This window comes from Thamnophis elegans, chromosome 14, assembly GCF_009769535.1.
Source record: "Thamnophis elegans isolate rThaEle1 chromosome 14, rThaEle1.pri, whole genome shotgun sequence".
Classification (NCBI taxonomy): domain Eukaryota; kingdom Metazoa; phylum Chordata; class Lepidosauria; order Squamata; family Colubridae; genus Thamnophis; species Thamnophis elegans.
Genome location: NC_045554.1, coordinates 11,833,725 through 11,853,522, shown reverse-complemented (window position 1 = coordinate 11,853,522; position 19,798 = coordinate 11,833,725). Strand labels below are relative to the sequence as shown.

Below are 19,798 nucleotides of genomic sequence, written 5' to 3'. Positions count from 1 at the left end.
TCCTCCCTCCTTCCTTCTTTCATCCCTCCCTTCCCTTTTTTGCCTGCCCACCTGCCCCCCATCTCCATCAGTGACACTGAGCAGCTTACAATTAAAATATTAAAAACAATTTCACACAAAAATCAATACAAACATCCAGAATAAACATACCTAGCAGCCTAGATACCTGGCCAGTTAGCAATGCAGCCAGGAAATGGGGGCCTTGGCACACTCAAGTGCCTCAGGCTCAGGAACATAGCTAAGTTTTTAGGACCTCGCAAAACACTAATAGGGTTGGGGCCATTCTGGTCTCCGAAGGGAGGATGTTCCATAGATCAGGGGCCACTGCAGAAAAAGCCCATCTTCTAGTCCCCATCATCCTGCACTCTTTGGCTGATGGGATCTACACCATGCCATTCTGTTCGATCTCAACCCATCCAACTAGGCCAGGGGTCGGCAACCTTAACCAGTCGAAGAGCCACAAAGGTCCTAACCGGAAACCCCCATTCAATTCTGGAGCCAACCGGAAGTCCAGTTCCCCCACCATAAAGTCTCCTCCTAGCATGGCATCCTTTTTCCTCTGCCGACCAGAAGTCCAGTTCCCCCACCATAGAGTCTCCTTCTAGCATGGCATCCTTTTTCCTCTGCCAACCAGAAGTCCAGTTCCCCCACCATAAAGTCTCTTCCTAGCATGGCATCCTTTTTCCTCTGCCGACCAGAAGTCCAGTTCCCCCACCATAAAGTCTCCTCCTAGCGCAGCATCCTTTTTCCTCTGCCAACTGGAAGTCCAGTTCCCCCACCATAAAGTCTCCTCCTAGCATGGCATCCTTTTTCCTCTGCCGACCAGAAGTCCAGTTCCCCCACCATAAAGTCTCTTCCTAGCATGGCATCCTTTTTCCTCTGCCAACCAGAAGTCCAGTTCCCCCACCATAAAGTCTCTTCCTAGCATGGCATCCTTTTTCCTCTGCCAACCAGAAGTCCAGTTCCCCCACCATAAAGTCTCCTCCTAGCATGGCATCCTTTTTCCTCTGCCGACCAGAAGTCCAGTTCCCCCACCATAAAGTCTCCTCCTAGCGCAGCATCCTTTTTCCTCTGCCAACTGGAAGTCCATTTCCCCCACCATAGAGTCTCCTCCTAGCATGGCATCCTTTTTCCTCTGCCGACCGGAAGTCCAGTTCCCCCACCATAAAGTCTCCTCCTAGCGCAGCATCCTTTTTCCTCTACCTGTCATAACTGAAAGCCCAATCAATTGTGGAGCTGACCAGAAAACCCGCCCCTTGCCATAGAGTCTCCTCCTGGTGCACTGTGCTTCCCCCACAAAAAACTGAAAGCTCCTCTCAAAATTGTGGCACCAAGCAGCGACAGGGAGCCACAGCAGAGGGAGGAAAGACCCACATGCGGCTCTAGAGCCATGGATTGCTCTCTTCCACCACTTAAATTCCTTCCCCTCAAGTAGGCTGTTGAATATGGGCTCCAGCAGGCTTACATAATTTGGGGTGGATCAAAACACGATCAGCCGCCCTTGGTGGAAGAAGAGCAACCTTGGACGGCCAGCCATATTCCGAAGGCCTCCCAGCCCCAGATGTGATGGCCAATTGTTTTTTCACTTCTCTTTTCTCCCAAATGCCTAGAAATGGGGAAATTTCACAAGCAATGCCTGTCCTCGCCCTTTCTCTTTGTCCGTTCCCCAAAAAAACCCCTTTAATTTCAAGGACCGAATTGTTCGGATGAAGTGGCAGAGAAAGGGGGAAACGGGAGATGAGAACAGCTTACGCCGCAGCTCCTGAAGAACAAAAACAGTTCTGTTTGAGCGGCGGGAACTTAAGAAGGTAGAATAACAGAGTTTGGAAAAAGACCTTGGAGGTCTTCTAGTCCAACCCTCTGTTTGAGCAGAAGACCCTAAACCCGTGATGGCCAACCTATGGTGCGCGTGCCAGAGGTGGCACACAGAGCCCTCTCTGTGGGCACATGTGCTGTCACCAACTGCTCTTTTGGTTTCTGGTGGCTGCATGCGTGCTGGCCAGCTGGTGTTCACGCACTCCGAAAACCCGAAGACAAACTGGCCGGTGTGCACATGCTCACTGGCCAGCTGGTTTCCGGGTTTCCGGCACTCCAGCGTTCACAAACGCACATGTTCTGTTTTGGGCACTCAATACCGGAAAGGTTTGCCACCACTGCCCTAAACCATTCCAGACCAACGGCTATCCAGCCTCTTCTGAAAAGTCTCAACAATTGCCGCACCCGCATCTTCTGAAGGCAAACTATTCCACTGGTTGATCGTTTTCACAGTCGGGAACACAAAGATGCTTCCCCCCCCTACAAGAGGCAATTGGACTTTCTGTTTTTTCTTGGATGACGTTTTGCTTCTCACCCAAGAAGCTTCTTCAGTTCTGACTGGATGGTGGTGAACCTTCCATTCCCCACCATCCAGTCAGAGCTGAAGAAGCTTCTTGGGTGAGAAGTGAAAGAAAAAAACAGAAAATCCAGTTGCCTCTTGAAAGAAAGAAAGCACCTTTGGGACAACCAGGACCTGGAGGACTGAGAATCTCCATAAATATTCACAGTCAGGAAGTTTCTCCTTTAGATCTAAGTCGCTTCTCTCCTTGATTAGTTTCCACCCCTTTCTTCTTGTCCTGCCCTCAGGTGCTTTGGAGAATAGCTTGACTCCCTCTTCTGGGTGCGCCTCGGTACACCCACGTTACACCTATCCTCCGCGAGCTGCACTGGTTACCGATTGGTCTCCGGATGTGCTTCAAGGTGCTAGTCGTTACTTATAAAGCCCTTCATGGTATTGGACCTGGGTACTTGAGAGACCACCTGCTGCCAATTACCTCCCAAAGACCCATTAGATCACACAGGGCTGGACTCCTCCGGGTTCCGTCTACTAGCCAATGTCATCTGGCTACTACCCGGGGGAGGGCCTTCTCTGTGGCAGCTCCGGCCCTTTGGAACGAACTCCCTGCAGAGATTCGGATCCTCACCTCTCTCCAGGCCTTCCGAAAAGCTGTTAAAACCTGGCTGTGTCGGCAGGCCTGGGGTTGATGAGTTCCCCTCCCCTCTCGATTTGTGTGGCTGTTGGTGATTTTAAATGCCTGTATTTGTAGTCTTTGTGTTCCCTTCCCTCCTTGGGTTTGTGCGCCGCCCTGAGTCCCGCCGGGAATAGGGTGGCATATAAATAAAACGAAATCTAAACCTTCTTTGGGGCAGCCCCTGAGATATTGGAAGACTGCTATCATGTCCCCCCTGGTCCTTCTTTCTATTAAACTAGACATACCCAGTTCCTGCAACCGTTCTTCATATGTTTTAGCCTCCAGTCCCGAAATAGCAAGGGAGCCAACTATTAAGGGAGTATCTATTCCCATATCAACCTACCTGTGCTTTGAGATCTTCTTTGAAAGCCCTCCTCCAGTTGTCTCTTTTAATTGTATACATTTAATTATGAAGTACCAGTTGCCTTCCTTCTAAGCAAATCTGCCACTTGCAAGGGTGCTAACACTTAATATTTTGGAGTGGGGGTGGGGGAGTCTCCAACATTAATATCAAACCATACAGTGGACAAGCCACAATGTAAAGTTTCTCCATCATTTCATTTACAAGCCTGCAACTGTTCTTCATATGTTTTAGCCTCCAGTCCCCTAATCTAACCTAATAAGTTCGTTTGGGTCTGCCCAGTTCTAGATTTCTTGATTCTTACATCAGCCGGAATGTGTTTTTCCCTTGAATCTGCTTAGGCAGCGAGTTGTAACTTTCAAATGGATTTCCTTGTTCCAGAGCTGGGAAGTGGGTGTGGGAAGAGAAGAGTTGACCCTCCGTTCAAAAGGAGAAACAGGTTGGGTGGGAAATGCAGGTTGGAAGCAGCAGCGCAGTCCATGTAAATCATTGGTTTGAAATAGCTGGAGAATTAACGCACCGTGGATCCTGCTGAGGTCAGGGAAAGGGGGCTGTGCACCGTGGAAGGAATAATGTAAGCAAAAAATATGCAGCGCCGGAGAAGGGTTGGAAAACAGCAGTTTTGACCGGACTTATTGTGCGAATTGCTGAACCAAGTTAGTGAAAGACTCTGTGGTGTCTTTATAGAACATCCCCAAGTTTGGTGAGTGTGACGTTTGGTTAGGGTTTGGGCGGTGGCTGAAAATATCCTGCGAAACCCCCCCAATGCATTAATTCAGGAATGGAGTCTGTTGTGAGAACGTCCACAGTAGTTTTGGTTGGGTTAACCTGCGAGATTCATAGAAAGGACTGTTGTAAGGAGCGTGTTGTCTGAATATACCTGGGAGTAGGTGGGGGGTTGGCCTGGGGGGATTGTAGAGAGCTTGTATCCTGTTGCGGGCAATTTTGCGTGGATTTTAAAAATGAAAAGTTAACAGCTGTTTTTTTTCTGACGGGAACAAATCTTTGCATTTGGGGAGGAGGGAGTTGCAGGCTTCGTCAGGTTTCGTCTCTTCTATCGCTGAATATTTAAAGCTTATGTTTGAAGCGAGGTGGGTGGGTGTGATAGAATAGCCTTTATTGTTGTTGTGCATCGTGGATACAACAAAATTGGTTTTTTTAGCCTCACTGGTGCAATCCCTGACGACAAATGCAAGCAACATAAATAGCATAAAGAATAATCTCTACACAAGTAATTAGGAAAAGGAAAACTAGTCATATGTTTTCCGCCTGTGCGTGCAGTGATTGTGGTTGTGTTTAAGAGTCTGATAGCCCAAGGATAGAAACGATTTTTAAACCTATTTGTTCGGCTGGCTATGCTTCGATGTCTTCTGCCCGATGGTAGAAGTGCAAAGAGACACTGATCAGGGTGTGAATCATCTCCGAGTATCTTCCTTACTCTGCTAAAGCAGCGAGATCTGGCGATGTCACCCAGTGGTGTCAGAGGGCAACCAATGGTTTCTTCTGTCGAATCGATCCCTCTCTGTAGGGCCTTCCTGTCCGCAGCTGTTAAACCAGCATACCCTACTGTAATGCAATATCTGAGGACACTTTCTATGGTGGACCGATAGAAAGAGGTCACCAGCCATTGTTCCACCTGATTTTTTCGCAGGACCCTAAGGTCTCTGCTGAGACTTTCCAATCACCAGGGACGTGTTGTTTTCCCAGGTGAGGTCTTGACTAATGAGCACTCCCAAGAATTTAAAAGAGGAGACCATCTCCAAACAGACCCCCACTCCCCGATATACAGTGAGGCAGTTTCCTCTCTGTGCTTCCAGAAATCTAGCACCATCTCCTTTGTCTTTAGAGTCTTTGGTTAGGTGAAGATACACCCCTTGAGAGGAACTGAAGAAATTGAGGGAGCAGAGTTGGTCATTTCTTCCTGAAATACAGTCTTTGGATTTGGCGAAACAAAATCAGCTCATGGAATCATTAGATAACTTCAGGATTTTATTCCAGGGGATGACTTGTCGAAATTATTATTATTATTATCCGCCAGATGTTCAGATTGGATTTTTTTTTAAAATTCACCTATCGAGGCCTTTCCGAGGACCAGGGATAGACAGGTGGATGTTTTATTAGTATGATTGTTTCATTTATTTATATCTTGGTGTTGTTATTTTTACAAATAATAAGGGACACGGTGGCTCAGTGGCTAAGACGCTGAGCTTGTCGATAAGAAAGGTCATCAGATCGGCAGTTTGAATCCCTAGCGTCCTGTAACGGAGTGAGCTCCCGTTACTTGTCCCAGCTTCTGCCAACCTAGCAGTTTGAAAGCATGTAAAAAATGCAAGTAGAAAAATAGAGACGCCTTTGGTGGGAAGGAAACAGCATTCCGTGCTCCTTTGGTGTTGAGTCATGGCGGCCACATGACCACGGAGACGTCCTCGGACAGCGCTGGCCTTTCGGCTTTGAAACGGAGATGAGTGACGCCCCCTAGAGTCAGGAACGACTAGCACGTATGTGTGAGGGGAACCTTTACCTTTACAAATACCTCAAGGTGGCAAACTTTCCTTCTCCTCTTTTCCCCACAACAACCACCCTGTGAAGTAGGTTGGACTGAGAGAGAGGGGCTGGCCCCAAATCACCCAGCTGGTGGCTTTCAGGACTAAGATGGGACTAGGACTCCCCGTCTCCTTGTGATTAGCCCAAAGTTGGTCAGCTTCCTTTCATGCCTAAGGTGGGACTAGAACTCCACGTCTCCTGGTGATTGGTCCAAAGTCAACCAGCTTCCTTTCATGCCTAAGATGGGACTAGAACTCCCTGTCTCCTGGTGATTGGTCCAAAGTCGGCTAGCTTCCTTTCATACCTAAAGGTAGGACTAGAATTTCCCATCTCCTGGTGATTGGCCCAAAGTCAGCCAGCTTCCTTTCATGCCTAAGGTGGGACTAGAACTCCCCGTCTCCTGGTGATTGGTCCAAAGTCAGACAGCTTCCTTTCATGCCTAAGGTGGGACTAGAACTCCCCGTCTCCTGGTGATTGGTCCAAAGTCAGCCAGCTTCCTTTCATGCCTAAGTTGGGACTAGAATTTCCCATCTCCTGGTTATTGGTCCAAAGTCAGCCAGCTTCCTTTCATGCCTAAGGTGGGACTAGAACTCCCCGTCTCCTGGTGATTGGTCCAAAGTCAGCCAGCTTCCTTTCATGCCTAAGGTGGGACTAGAATTTCCCATCTCCTGGTGATTGGCCCAAAGTCAGCCAGCTAGTTTTCATGACTAAGGTGGGACTAGAACTCCCCGTCTCCCGGCTTTTAACCTGGTGCCTTAACCACTAGGCCAAACTGGCTTGCCTTCCTTTGGGATGTGCTGTTTCTGCTGAGAGGCCCAGCACAAAGCCATCGCTCGTTGGAATAAAATGCTGGAGTTCCTGCATCGGGATCTTTGGGCCATTCTTCCTTCCTTCCTGAGAGCTTTGGGGGTACAGTAGAGTAGTGGCAAATCTCTCATTGGGACCCACTTCCTTTTTCTTGTTTGGCTTTATAACACCCGACTTCTGAGAAGAGAGAAGCCCCTCCGTATCCTGCTTCTCTCCCCTCCCCTCATAAAACCAGGCACTTGTTTAACAGTCCTGCAGTTGCTGGGAGAAAGGATCTGTCAGAGAAGCTGTGGAGTCAGCAGGAGTGGTGTTAATGCAAAAACTTCCTTTCCAGTGGAATCTGTCAAGGGCACGGAACAGCTGCCCAGGGAAGCGGCTGATCCTTCCTGGAGTTGTAAATGGAGGAGCTGGGGCAAAGGTGTATTGGTTCCACCACAAAACCATGTTCGACTAAACCACGCTCGACAAAACCGTGTAGCTGACGTCATCAACAGAGTGACAACAGCGCGGAGACAGAAGCACGCTGTAAACGCTAAACCTAAAATTAACCCCTAAACCTAAACCTAACCCCCCTAAATCTAATCCTAAACCTAACCCTAAACCTAACCCTTAACCTAACCCTAAACCTAACCCTTAACCTAACCCTAAACCTAACCCTAAACCTAACCCTAACCCTAACCCTAACCCTAAACCTAACCCTTAACCTAACCCTAAACCTAAACCTAACCCTTAACCTAACCCTAAACCTAACCCTTAACCTAACCCTAAACCTAACCCTAACCCTAACCCTAACCCTAACCCTAACCCTAAACCTAACCCTTAACCTAACCCTAAACCTAAACCTAAACCTAACCCTTAACCTAACCCTAAACCTAACCCTAAACCTAACCCTTACTTTAAGTTGAATCGGCTTGCTTTCAAAGCGCCCTTCTTTCTCCGCGCTTGCTGTTGTCGCCCTGTTGATGACGTCAGCAATGCGGTTTAATCGGGCGCGGCTTAGTCGAGCGCAGTTTTGTCGTGCCACGAGGTGTATTAGCTAGCAAAGGGTTCTGACCGAGGCTTCCCGAGAGCCTGAAGCCAACTCCTTGTCCCGACAAAAAAAACCTTTTATTCATTTCCTGTGAATTCTGCTCATTCACCTCCAGCAAAGTCTTTCAAAGGAGGATTTATAGTCACAGACCTTCTCTGGCTTGGAGAGCTGACAGGTTGAGATCTGCAAAACTTGGCAAGGAGTCTCGGAGAGACACAAATCAATTAAGCGAACTGATTGTCTCCTGCAAACTCCCCTTCCCTTTCGTTCCTCTTTTATTTCCTCTGGGAGGGGCCATTCATTATCTGGCCTTATTCCCAAGTCGACCCCTGTTCTTTAGCTGTTCCCTTCATCTGGAAACTCTGCATGCGCACACAGGGAACAGGCGCCAGTTGTTCCTCTGCCTCACTGACTCTGAAGGCAGCTGATAACTGTCAGATGGCCCTGGCCCCCTCTCTGCCTCTGACACAGAGCCCTCCTCAGAGCCTTCCCCAGACTCCAGGACTGGCCCAGGTTCCATTCCAACCTCCTCACTGTCCGAATCTGCTGCCAGCTGTACTGGCTGCTGGCAGGCCACAACATACTTTTATTAAAGGAGACACATTCCCTTGTTCAAAGCAAATTTTAGGTCCGTCAAGCACTATTATAAAAACCCGCAAAATTCCAGCTGGTCAGGTTCTAATCGTCCACCTGCAAATTTAATTTTTAAGCTTTTTTTTTTTTTTTTAGCAGAGGGCAATCCTTCTGCAATGTAAACACAACACATGGCGAAGAGGGATAAAACAGTATTACTATCACTAGATTAGCCGGAAATGATGGATTGAGTTATAATCGCTATCTATGACATTGTAATCCCTAGTTTTAAAGCAATTTTGTTTTTCTTTCCACAGTTACAAGACCTAATTAGGAACAGGTCATCATGGGGGGTGGTAGTAATCTATCTATGTGTAACCGACACAGAGCCCTCACCAGAGCCTTCCCCAGACTCCAGGACTGGCCCATGCTCCTCTCCAACCTCCTCCTCACTGTCACTCCCTCCCTCCCTCCCTCCCTCCCTTCCTTCCTCCCTCCCTCCCTCCCTCCTCAGCTCCTTTCCTCCCTCCCTACCCAGCTCTTTCTTTCTTTCCTTCCTTCCTCCCACCCTCCCTACCCAGCTCTTTCCTTCCTGCCTTCCTTCCCTCCCTCCCTTCTCAGCTCCTTCCCTCCCTCCCTCCCCAGCTCCATCCATCCTTCCTTTCTTTCCTCCCTCCCTCCCCAGCTCCTCCCTCCCTCTATCCTCAGCTCCTTCCCTCCCTCCCTACCCAGCTCTTTCTTTCTTCCTCCCTCCCTCCCCAGGTCCTTCCCTTCCTCCCTACCCAGCTCCTTCCTTCCTTCTCTCCCTCCTTCCTTCCTTTCTTTCCTCCCTCCCTCCTCAGCTCCTTCCCTCCCTCCCTACCCAGCTCTTTCTTTCTTTCCTTCCTTGCTTCCTCCCCCCTCCCTCCCCAGGTCCTTCCCTCCCTACCCAGCTCCTTCCTTCCTTCCTTCCTTCCTTCCTTTCCTCCCTCCCTCCTCAGCTCCTTCCTTCCTCCCTTCCTCCTCAGCTCCTTCCCTCCCTCCCTACCCAGCTCTTTCTTTCTTTCCTTCCTTGCTTCCTCCCCCCTCCCTCCCCAGGTCCTTCCCTCCCTACCCAGCTCCTTCCTTCCTTCCTTCCTTCCTTTCTTTCCTCCATCCCTCCCTCCCTTCTCAGCTCCTTCCCTCCCTCCCCAGCTCCTTCCTTCTTTCCCTCCTTCCTTCCTTTCTTTCCTCCCTTCCTCCCTCTTTGTGGAACCCAAAATAGTCTTTTAACAAATCCTTGATCTGCCAGGATCCAGGACAGAAGCTAACAGCAAAACACGGGTGTGCACAATCTTTTGGGGCCGAATTCTACCCAGCCAACTGGGTCCCCTTCCAGAATACAGGTAGTCCTCACTTAACCGTCGAAATTCCCTATTCCCTGCAAACCTTGAGCTGTTATCTTCCCCTTACTGGATTTTCTCCCTCCTCCAATTGACCGCTGAACATGTGACTTCCAGTTGGTCAACATTGACTCCCAAGCAAGTGGTCTTGCTAACCTTTAAGTTGACTTTTCTGCTTTATTTTTAAAGAAACCTTCCTCTGAAGCCGATAAGGTTGTTTGGTTTGGTTTAGTTTGGTTTTTCTCCCAGGGGTCCTTCAAAAGTCATTGGCAAGATTGTTTTTTCGTTCCTATTCTATTCGGGCACCTTAGGGTTCTTTCCCAGAGATTGCTCCTATAGTATTGGGAAGAAATGCCTCCGAATTGCTTGCTTTTTGTACAAATTTTATTACAAATGCTTTTAAAAAGATCAAAACCAATGTAAACTAGAAAAAGAAAAAGAAGAAAGAGAAAGCTAAAAGTTCAAGAAAGGGGAAGAAAATAAAAGAGAAATAGAAAAGAAATTAAAAATATAGAGGCAGCTTCTGAACTTCTTTACAGCAGTTAAACATACAATTACAAATTTACCTGTAGTCACAGGTGTCTCAGTGGCTAAGATGCTAAGCTTATCGATCAGAAAGGTCGGCGGTTCGAATCCCTAGCGCCACGTAACGGAGTGAGCTCCTATTACCTGTCCCAGCTTCTGCCAACCTAGCAGTTTGAAAGCACGTAAAAAATGCAAGTAGGAAAATAGGAACCACCTTTGGTGGGAAGGTAACAGCATTCTATGTGCTTCGGCGTTGAGTCATGGCGGCCACATGACCACGGAGACGTCTTCGGACAGTGCTGGCCCTTCGGCTTTGAAACAGAGATGAGCAGCGCCCCCTAAAGTCAGGAACGGCTAGCACATATATGTGAGGGAACCTTTACATTTACCTATCTTATTTACCAGAATGGGGCAGTCCCTTGCGGCAACTTATTTGGAAGGCCATGAAAAGTCAAGTGTAGCATCCAGTTTCATTCACAGGTAATCCTCTATATCAGTGGTTCCCAAACTTGGCAACTTTAAGACTTGTGGACTTTAACTCCCAGAATTCTCCAGCCAGCTGGCTGGAGAATTCTGGGAGTTGAAATCCACAAGTCTTAAAGTTGCCAAGTTTGGGAACCACTGCTCTATATCAAACTAAGGATGCTGGATTCATACATTGCACTAAACCACAGACCAGTTTTTACAGGTAGGCCTTGACTTACAAGAGTTCAATTAGTGACCGCTTAAAGTTACAACAGCGCTGGAAAACTCATGACCACTTTTCACACTTAATGACCATTGCAGCATCCCCATAGTCACGTGATCAAAGTTCAGGCTCTTGGCAACTGGCTCGCATTTATGACGGTTGCAGTGTCCTGTGGTCATGCGATTTCCCCCTTTTGCGACCGCCTGGCCAGCAAAGTCAGTGGGAAAACTAGATTCACTTAACAACTGCGTTACTAACTCAAGCACTGCACTGATTCACTTAACGACTGGGGCAAGAAAAGGAGCAAAACTCACTTAGGAAATGTCTCATTTAACGACAGGAATTTGGGGCTCCCTTCAAGTCATAAGTCGAGGAGGACTACCTATATACTGTGTGATGGGCTCCGTGTGAAAAGAGTCGTCCAGTCCGTCTTCTTTGTTGTTCTTGGTGCAGCTTCGTCATCAATATTCGTTTCTCTTTTTTGCCCGCCATAGGCCAATGAGGTGACCGACAGTGCGTATATGGGCTCGGAGAGCACCTACAGCGAGTGTGAGACCTTTACGGATGAGGACACCAGCACGCTGGTCCAGCATGAGATGCACGATGAAGTCGAGACGGACAGTGCTGTCGATTCCACGGTGCATTCGGAATTCATGGAGCCGGAGGAAACGGAGAACGGGTATTTAATTACTTATTTATAACATTTATATAGTCACCCATCTTTCAGCCAACTCTGGGCAGCTCCCAAAGGTTTTAAATATATCTATATATATATATCTAGATAGATAGATAGATAGATAGATAGATAGATAGATAGATAGATAGATAGATAGATAGATAGATAGATATTGATAGATTGATAGATAGATAGATAGATAAATAGATAGATAGATAGATAGATGATAGATAGATGATAGATAGATAGATAGATAGATAGATAGATAGATAGATGATAGATAGATAGATAGATAGATAGATAGATAGATAGATAGATAGACAGACAGACAGATAGATAGATAGATAGATAGAGATAGATTAGAGATAGAAATGGATAGATAAAAGGCAAATGCCACTCACTCATCACAAAATCTCCAGAACCGTAAAGCCTACAAACTTCAAATTAGGCATGTATGTTCCTCTTGGCTTCTTGGCTAAAAAAAGATTTTTCGAAATGACAATTAGGTCATTAGTGTTTCTTAGACAGTAATTAACACACTCTGATGCTAAGGAGTTCTACTACCCCTCCCCACCTGAAAAGAACTCTGTTCCAACTGCCAGTTGCCTTATATTAACACGCTCTGATGCTAAGGAGTTAGACAGTCTGCTCTCCCTCCCCACCTGAAAAGAACTCTGTTCCAACTGCCAGTTGTCTTATATTACCACGCTCTGATGCTAAGGAGTTAGACATTCTACTCTCCCTCCCCACCTGAAAAGAACTCTGTTCCAACTGCCAGTTGCCTCACATTCCATTACCTCAGTTCAAAGTGGCAGACGTTCCACTCCTTCATTCAGGGGCTCTTTACAGTAGTAAACATCGGTACCTCACCAAAATGTCTACGCCTTCCACCTATGGAACTGCTTCCGGACTCAAGGCAGCAGGACCATTTTAAAGCATTTTTAACTACCGGTTCTCCCGAGCCCGTAGTTTAAAAATGCTTTTAAAAAGTTTTTAAAAAGTTCCGAGGATCACACAGAACTTTTAAAAAACTTTAAATATTCGATCTATATATCACTATCCTAAGTTATATCCTTATTTAAATACAGAGACAGATTTTTTTTTTGTAAATAGGATTGTTACGAAAAATATCTATACCAATATGGAAAAGCTGTTACAAGTGTAAATTTGTGTTTTGTGTTTTGTTTTTTAAATATTGGAAAATGTAATAAATACTATTTAAAAATAAAAAAATAAAAACTTTTAAAAACATTTTTTTACTACCGGTTTGGACGAACCAATAGCATGTTTACTACTTGTTCAGGCGAACCAGTAGCATGTTTACTACCTGTTCGGGTGAACCAGTAGCATGTTTACTACCTGTTCGGGTGAGCCAGTAGCATTTTTACTACCAGTTTGGGCGAACCAGTAGCATTTTTATTACTTTTTATGGGGAACCAGTAGCATTTTTACTACCAGTTCAGGCAAGACAGTAGCATTTTACTACCGGTTCAGGTGAACCAGTAGCATTTTTACTACCAGTTCGGGCAAACCAATAGCATGCTTACTACTGGTTCGGGCGAACCTGTAGCATTTTTACTACCGGTAGCATTTCACCCCTGATTGACTCTCTGAGGAGTGCATCAGAAGGTATCATATTTTGATTTTCTTTTTCAAAATTTACATTTACAAATGTGAAAGATTCGCATCTTTCCTCCCCCCCCCCACAACAAGCCTGTGAGGTAGATATGAGTGGAGAAACAGGGACAGATCCAAAGGTCCTCCAGGAACTTCCGTTGTTGAAGGCTCTTCTTCCTGCTGATTACTCCATCCTCTCCATCCCCCTGCCCCACATTGCCTGGCCCGCTGCCTTTCAAGGACTCAGAGAAACCTCCAGAAGCCAAGAGGGGGCTTTCCTTATTGGTTGCCCAGCAGGATTAAGTTGCTGCTGATTTCCTTGACTTGCTCAGCTCATAATCGGCTTTGTTGCGGGAGGCCTGGTTCAGAGGCTGCCAACTTTGGATCTGTTTTCACCCTCCTCTTGGGACGATACGGCCTTGGGCTCCCTAGACTGGAAGTACAGATGCTCTTCTGGGGATGTAGGTATTGTCTGTGTGGAGGGGAGGGGGTAGGCAGCTGGATTTGACCTTTCGAAAGCTAAGATGGGGAGGGGGTGTCAACAGCTGCTTCTGGCCTTGTATGCCTCCAGTCATTGCAAGACCCACAAGTGATGAGTATAGTTGTTTTTCCAACACAAGGAAGAAACGCACCGGGAACCGAGAGAGGAGGCAGATTAGATAAAAGACAACATCTACATTTATTGCTAACTGGAAACCCTTGATGGGCTTTTTGCCTAAAACGGGGAAATAGCCGGGATTTATAATCTGTGGGTTTTTCTGACCCTTAGATAAAGATAGGTGATAAAAAGAAGGGAGTCAAGATGTGACTTTAGAGAGAGGGGTAAATCTACAATGGCACTTATCTTTTTTTTCATTTTGCACTTCTAGTTTTTCTTTTTACGCTTGCCATTTTCTTGTTTTCCTTTCTTATTCTTTTTGTGTGTTTGCATTCGTTCTTGCTCTTGCTTTTAAAACTTTAAAACTTTCAGTTATATCAGCTGAGAGGGAGGTGCTGGTGCAATCAGAATGGACCAGAATTACGGGGGTGTGGGGGTGTGGAGAGAAGGAAAATGCCAACAGGAAGGTATCTCAAGGGGCAAAGCTTGAACCTGTCTATTTTCTGTGCCCAGCTGTTTCCCTCCAAATGAAGTGTAGTTTGCAGCAATCCCAGAGTCAGAATGATGCCTCTGATCCTTTGTTGTTGTTGTTGTTAGTTGCAAAGTCGTGTCCGACCCATCGCGACCCAATGGGCAACGTTCCTCCAGGCCTTCCTGTCCTCTACCATCCTCTGGAGTCCATTCAAGCTCACGCCGACTGCTTCAATGACTCCATCCAGCCACCACATTCTCAGTCGTCCCCTTCTTCTTTTGCCCTCCATCGTTCCCAGCATGAGGCTCTTCTCCAGGGAGTCCTTCTTCCTTCTCATTAGGTGGCCAAAGTCTTTGAGTTTCCTCTTCAGGATCTGGCCTTCTAAAGAGCAGTCGGGGTTGATCTCCTCTAGGACTGACCGGATGGCTGGCCTTGCAGTCCAAGGGGCTCGCAGGAGTCTTCTCCAGCACCAGAGTTCAAAGGCCTCCATCCTTTGGTGCTCAGCCTTCCTCATGGTCCAACTTTCACAGCCATCCATTGCAACTGGGAAAACCATAGTCCTGACTATATGCACAGATACTGCAGTCTATCTGCAGTCTATCTGCAGTCTGTCTACAAATGAGCTTTGGAAATGTCCTCATTCCAGATCTCCCACATTATATTATCCCTTTTGTTTCCTACATTCTTTCTTTACTCATCCATCTGGCCTTGACTATTTCCTCCTCCCTTAACCATTTCCCCCCCTTATGATTAGAAATTCTTTTGTTTGTTGATGTCCAGGAAATGTTTCCCGATAACTCTTGTTTTCATAGTTCACTAAATATTCTTTGATGAGTCAGGAATTTTACTAAAGCAGGAACATGCTTTCCCCCTCTCGATTCAATCAAATTTAATTTGCTTCTCTAGATCAAAAAGAAACTGTTCCTAAATTATGGTATAGGCGTATTTCTGATTATTGTATAATCAATAGGCTCATTTTAGAAGAAGCAATCAATCAAATGTTAACAATGATGGTGTATCTATTGATCAATTAACAAGAAAGAACAGGCTAACATTTTTGATTGCTTCTCTTTGAAAATTTGATTTCTATCTAGGAATCTACACATTGGAAATATCCAAGCAACAATGTAATATATATGCCTGGGAAGGTAATATTTTGTTTCATTTTGGTAATTTTGTGGTTGATAGCAGCTGGAAATACTTAGTTCTTGTAAACATTTCTTCTTTTTGTCATTTTGTCTGATGTAAGATAACTGTAGAATTCGCAATATTGTTGTCATTGTCTACCAGTGTTGATAATTTAATCTTTACATTCTGAATCATTTTTTCAAATCCTTTTCCGTGAATTCTGCTGCCCCTTGGATTTGCCACATCTAGAGAAATTACTCTTTTTAACAATCTTTGTTGATCACACAGCCAGCCAGATGTTTAGGCTAGATTCAGCATTTTTGTCTTCCTGTTGAGCTCTTCCCAAGGACCCAGGAGAGGCAAATGTTGTATGATGGTGTTAGAAGTATCGTTGCATGATGTCAGCTGTTTCAGATAAAGCAGCCTTTTGCAATTGACAGATGTTGATTTCGTCAATGCCGATTACTCTGACTTGTCATACAGCCAGCCCAGATGTTTAAACCGGATTTGGCATTTTTATCCACCCATTGATTCCCTCTCAAGGATCAGAGGTAGTCAGATGTTGTTTGATGGTATTAAAAGTATTGTTGCAGGAGGCTCCAAGTAAAGTTGCCTTTTAAATTGACTGGTGGGGATGTTGTCAATGCCGAGAGTGCTCAAGGGCTGCTCCAAATGTTTGGGATTGCACTCAAGGTGCCTATTACTATTGGTACTATCTTGATTGTCTTTTGCCACTGTTGTTCTACTTCTACTTGTTAATCTTTGCATTCTGTGATTTTTCTCCAGTTCTTTCCCTTCTATTTTGCCATCTCCCAAGTATTACCATGTCTGCTATCCAGATTTTTTTGTCATTTCAACAATTGTTAACTATCTGTCTTCTTCTTCTTTTTCTTCTTCTTCTTCTTCTTCTTCTTCTTCTTCTTCTTCTTCTTCTTCTTCTTCTTCTCCTCCTCCTCCTCCTCCTCCTCCTCCTCCTCCTCCTCCTCGAAGTCCATTACATATATTACAAATGTGCACTGTATATCCTGGAAACTTAATGAGCCACAAAGCAATTCTATACAAGGTGCTGGTTTTTTTAAGAACAAATATTAATTCTCCCTCTCTCCTCTCCCAAAACCACAAATAACTATTATGTCATACGGAGTTTTCAGTTTACTCTACATTTTATTTGGAGTAGTTTTATTGGTTTGTTTTTATCCATATCTTTGGGTAATGATCTCATCTGTTCTGGATGGAACTTTTAAATCACCATTGTGAGAATGGGAAGATGTTGGAATCGGTATCTCCTTCTCCACATTTCCGGAGGATAACAAGACCATTTTGTCTGTTAATGCAAAAATAATGCCAACATTAGCACGTTGGACTTACAGATAAACTAGTTTCCTGTTTTTGAATGGAGTAAAATTCACGACCTAACAGTCTCAGGCACAGAGGCATTTTTCAAATTCTTTTTCATTCTGAATTTGAATTGGAAAAACTTTTGGAAAAGTTTTCTTGTACGTCTAGAGTTGATTCTACTATGAAAAATCTCTCTGCAGCTCCCTTAAAGAATTTCTGCATCCTTTATCCCTTCAGCATCCTAACAAAGTGGTCGATCATTTTCCTGGCACAGAGTTGAGTTAGTTTCACATATCCAGTGCTGTCCTTGGACATCCCAGATGGACTGAGATGGTGAAGCATTTTCTGATCTCCTCATTGAGTAAGGCTGAACACACCCACCCATCCTCTCATTCACGCATATTCAGACACACAAATCAAAATTCATGAATGATGGAGTCTAGTCTTTTTGCCTAATCTTCTGTTTTGATCTAGATTACACATGTTTTGGTGCTAATTCCAAGCGAAAACCTAACTCAGAGCCTTCTCAGTAGCAGCTCCGACCCTTTGGAACGACCTCCCCGTGGAGATTCGCACCCTCACCACCGTCCAGACCTTCCGCACAGCCCTTAGGATCTGGCTATCCCGTCAGGCCTGGGGATAAGATTCTAATTCGCCCCACCCGAATGTTGAATGAAAGTTGCGTTTTATTGTTTTATTTTTATTTATGCACTGTCTTATGTTTTTGGTTTTGCACCCCCCTTCCCATGTATTGTAAGCCGCCCTGAGTCCCCTCAGGGAAAAGGGCGGCCTATAAATCATAAATAAAATCCTAAAATCCTAAATCCCACATGTTACAATATTATCCCCCCCAAAGATCCAGGGTGAGCTGCTGGGGGTTTGCTTGGGTTCAGGCAATCCTCTAGCTAGGATTTTGCCCATATGCCTCCCCTGGCTGGCCACGTCCACCCCTCCCCTCCCAGGAGTCTCCACGCGGCCCATTCATCATGCCAGGTAAGTGCAGGGCCCACGTGGAGGCTTGGGGAGGGGGCAGGGGAAACGGACCTACCAGAGGTTCTGGAAGTCTGGAAACGGGCCTGGGGGGAGCAGTTTTTGCCCTCCTGGAGGCTTGAAGAAAGCCTCTGGAGCCTGGAGAGGCGAACCTGCCCCCTCTGTGATGCAGGAGGCCGATTACGTGGCACGACAAAACCGTGCTCGCCAAAATAGCGGTGATAAAACCGCCACGATGTCATCACCGCGACGTCATCACCGCCGTGACAACAGCGTGGTGGCAGAAGGGCACTTTAAAACAGCATGGCGGCAGAAAGCCGATTTAAATTAAGGTAAGGGTTAGGATTAGGTTTAGGGGTTTGCTTTAGGGTTAGGGTTAGGTTTAGGGTTAGGTTTAGGGTTAGGTTTAGGGTGCTGAGTGCTTCGGAAGGCGCGGATTTGCCCTCCGTGGTTATGTCATTGCGGTAGGGTCACATTTTTCCTTAGAGCTTCGGACGGCGCGGATTTGCCCTCCACACTTACGTCGGCGCGGATAAGGGCTTCGCGGTTTTGTGGTGGAACCGGCCAATTATGCCATGCCCACCATGGCCACGTCCACTCAGCAACGGGGCAGCAAACCCATTGCAGCAATTTTTGAAGCCCACCCCTGCAAGGATCAAAATAGTCAATCAAATGCATGCATTTTTTAAACAATAGATGGAAACCCAGGCAAAATACATTAGTGAAATTGGAAGGATATTGGGTATCACAAGGATATTCACGTGGCAAACTTTTTCAAGGGAAAAGAGCAAACCGTATGAGTAATTCTCCTCCCTTCAAAAATAGACTTGATAGCAACACACAACCAGAGGTGATATCTTGAAGAAACAGCAGTAGACGGGTAAAGGATTGAAACATGCTGGGACTGAAGTTTTCCCAATAGCAAGCCATCAATTTGTGAATCTAAAGAGATCCACCTCCTTCACTTTGATCTTGTTAATTTTTATTTTCAAAATACATTCAGGCCTTTAACGGATATTATTTGGATTTCTTTGGGACAAATTTTCTTGAGCTGCTTCCATTCAGAGATGAAGTCCAGGTCTGGGTATTAATAGACAGCCATGTCCTAGCTATGGTATATAATCAGTAGTTTGGTCATGCACAATCAAACCATCATATTCTAGGTCTTCTAAAGAGGTAGCGAGTTATTGTGTCCTTAATTTAACAGCAAGTGGAAACAACGGTGACCAGAAATGATGCTGGCAAACTTTTCCATGACAGAGCCAGACTTCGAGATGAGAGTTATGTTGAAGAACATCAAGAGAAGCTACATGGAAGATGGCCAACAACTCTTGTCCATGGCCAAAATTAGGACTAGAAACAATAGACAAATATAGACAATGAACAATAGTTGCAGCTACTTAGATTTTGTTTGAATATAAGAAAAGTAGTAAGTAGTTAAGACTTTCCCCAGCATGGAACAGTCTACTTACTGAAGGTATGGATTTTCCATCTCTGGAGGTTTAGAAGAGGATGGACATTCGTTCCTCATGGATGGTTGAACTGAATTTGCTGCACATTGTACAGGTTGGGTTGGATTGGATCATCCATGTTGGTGCTTTCCAATACCGCCGTTCTATGATGTACCCGAACCTTAACCATCTACTTGTTATTAGTTGTGAAGTTATATCCAACGTATCGCAACTCTATGGACAACGTTCTTCCAGGCCTTCCTGTCCTCTGCCATCCTCTGGAGTCCATTTAAGCTTACGCCAACTGCTTCAATGACTCCATCCAGCCACCTCATTCTCTGCCGTCCCCTTCTTCTTTTGCCCTCCGTCTTTCCCAGCATGAGGCTCTTCTCCAGGGAGTCTTTCTTCCTTCTCATTACGTGGCCAAAGTCTTTGAGTTTCCTCTTCGGGATCTGGCCTTCTAAAGAGCTGTCAGAGTTGATCTCCTCTAGGACTGACCGGTTGGATGGCCTTGCAGTCCAAGGGACTCGCAGGAATCTTCTCCAGCACCAGAGTTCAAAGGCCTCCATTCTTTGGCGCTCAGCCTTCCTTATGGCCCAACTTTCACAGCCATCATTGCAACTGGGAAAAC

General features: G+C 45.8%; 1 protein-coding gene across 1 annotated transcript in view; it reads left to right on the top strand.

Annotated features, from left to right (window-relative positions):
* RAB11FIP3 (RAB11 family interacting protein 3) overlaps window positions 1-19,798 on the top strand; it is an 83,555-nt gene that overhangs the window by 36,099 nt on the left and 27,658 nt on the right. The window contains 1 exon segment of the mRNA XM_032231027.1: window positions 11,392-11,576. Within this exon segment, the coding sequence (XP_032086918.1) occupies window positions 11,392-11,576 (185 nt within the window).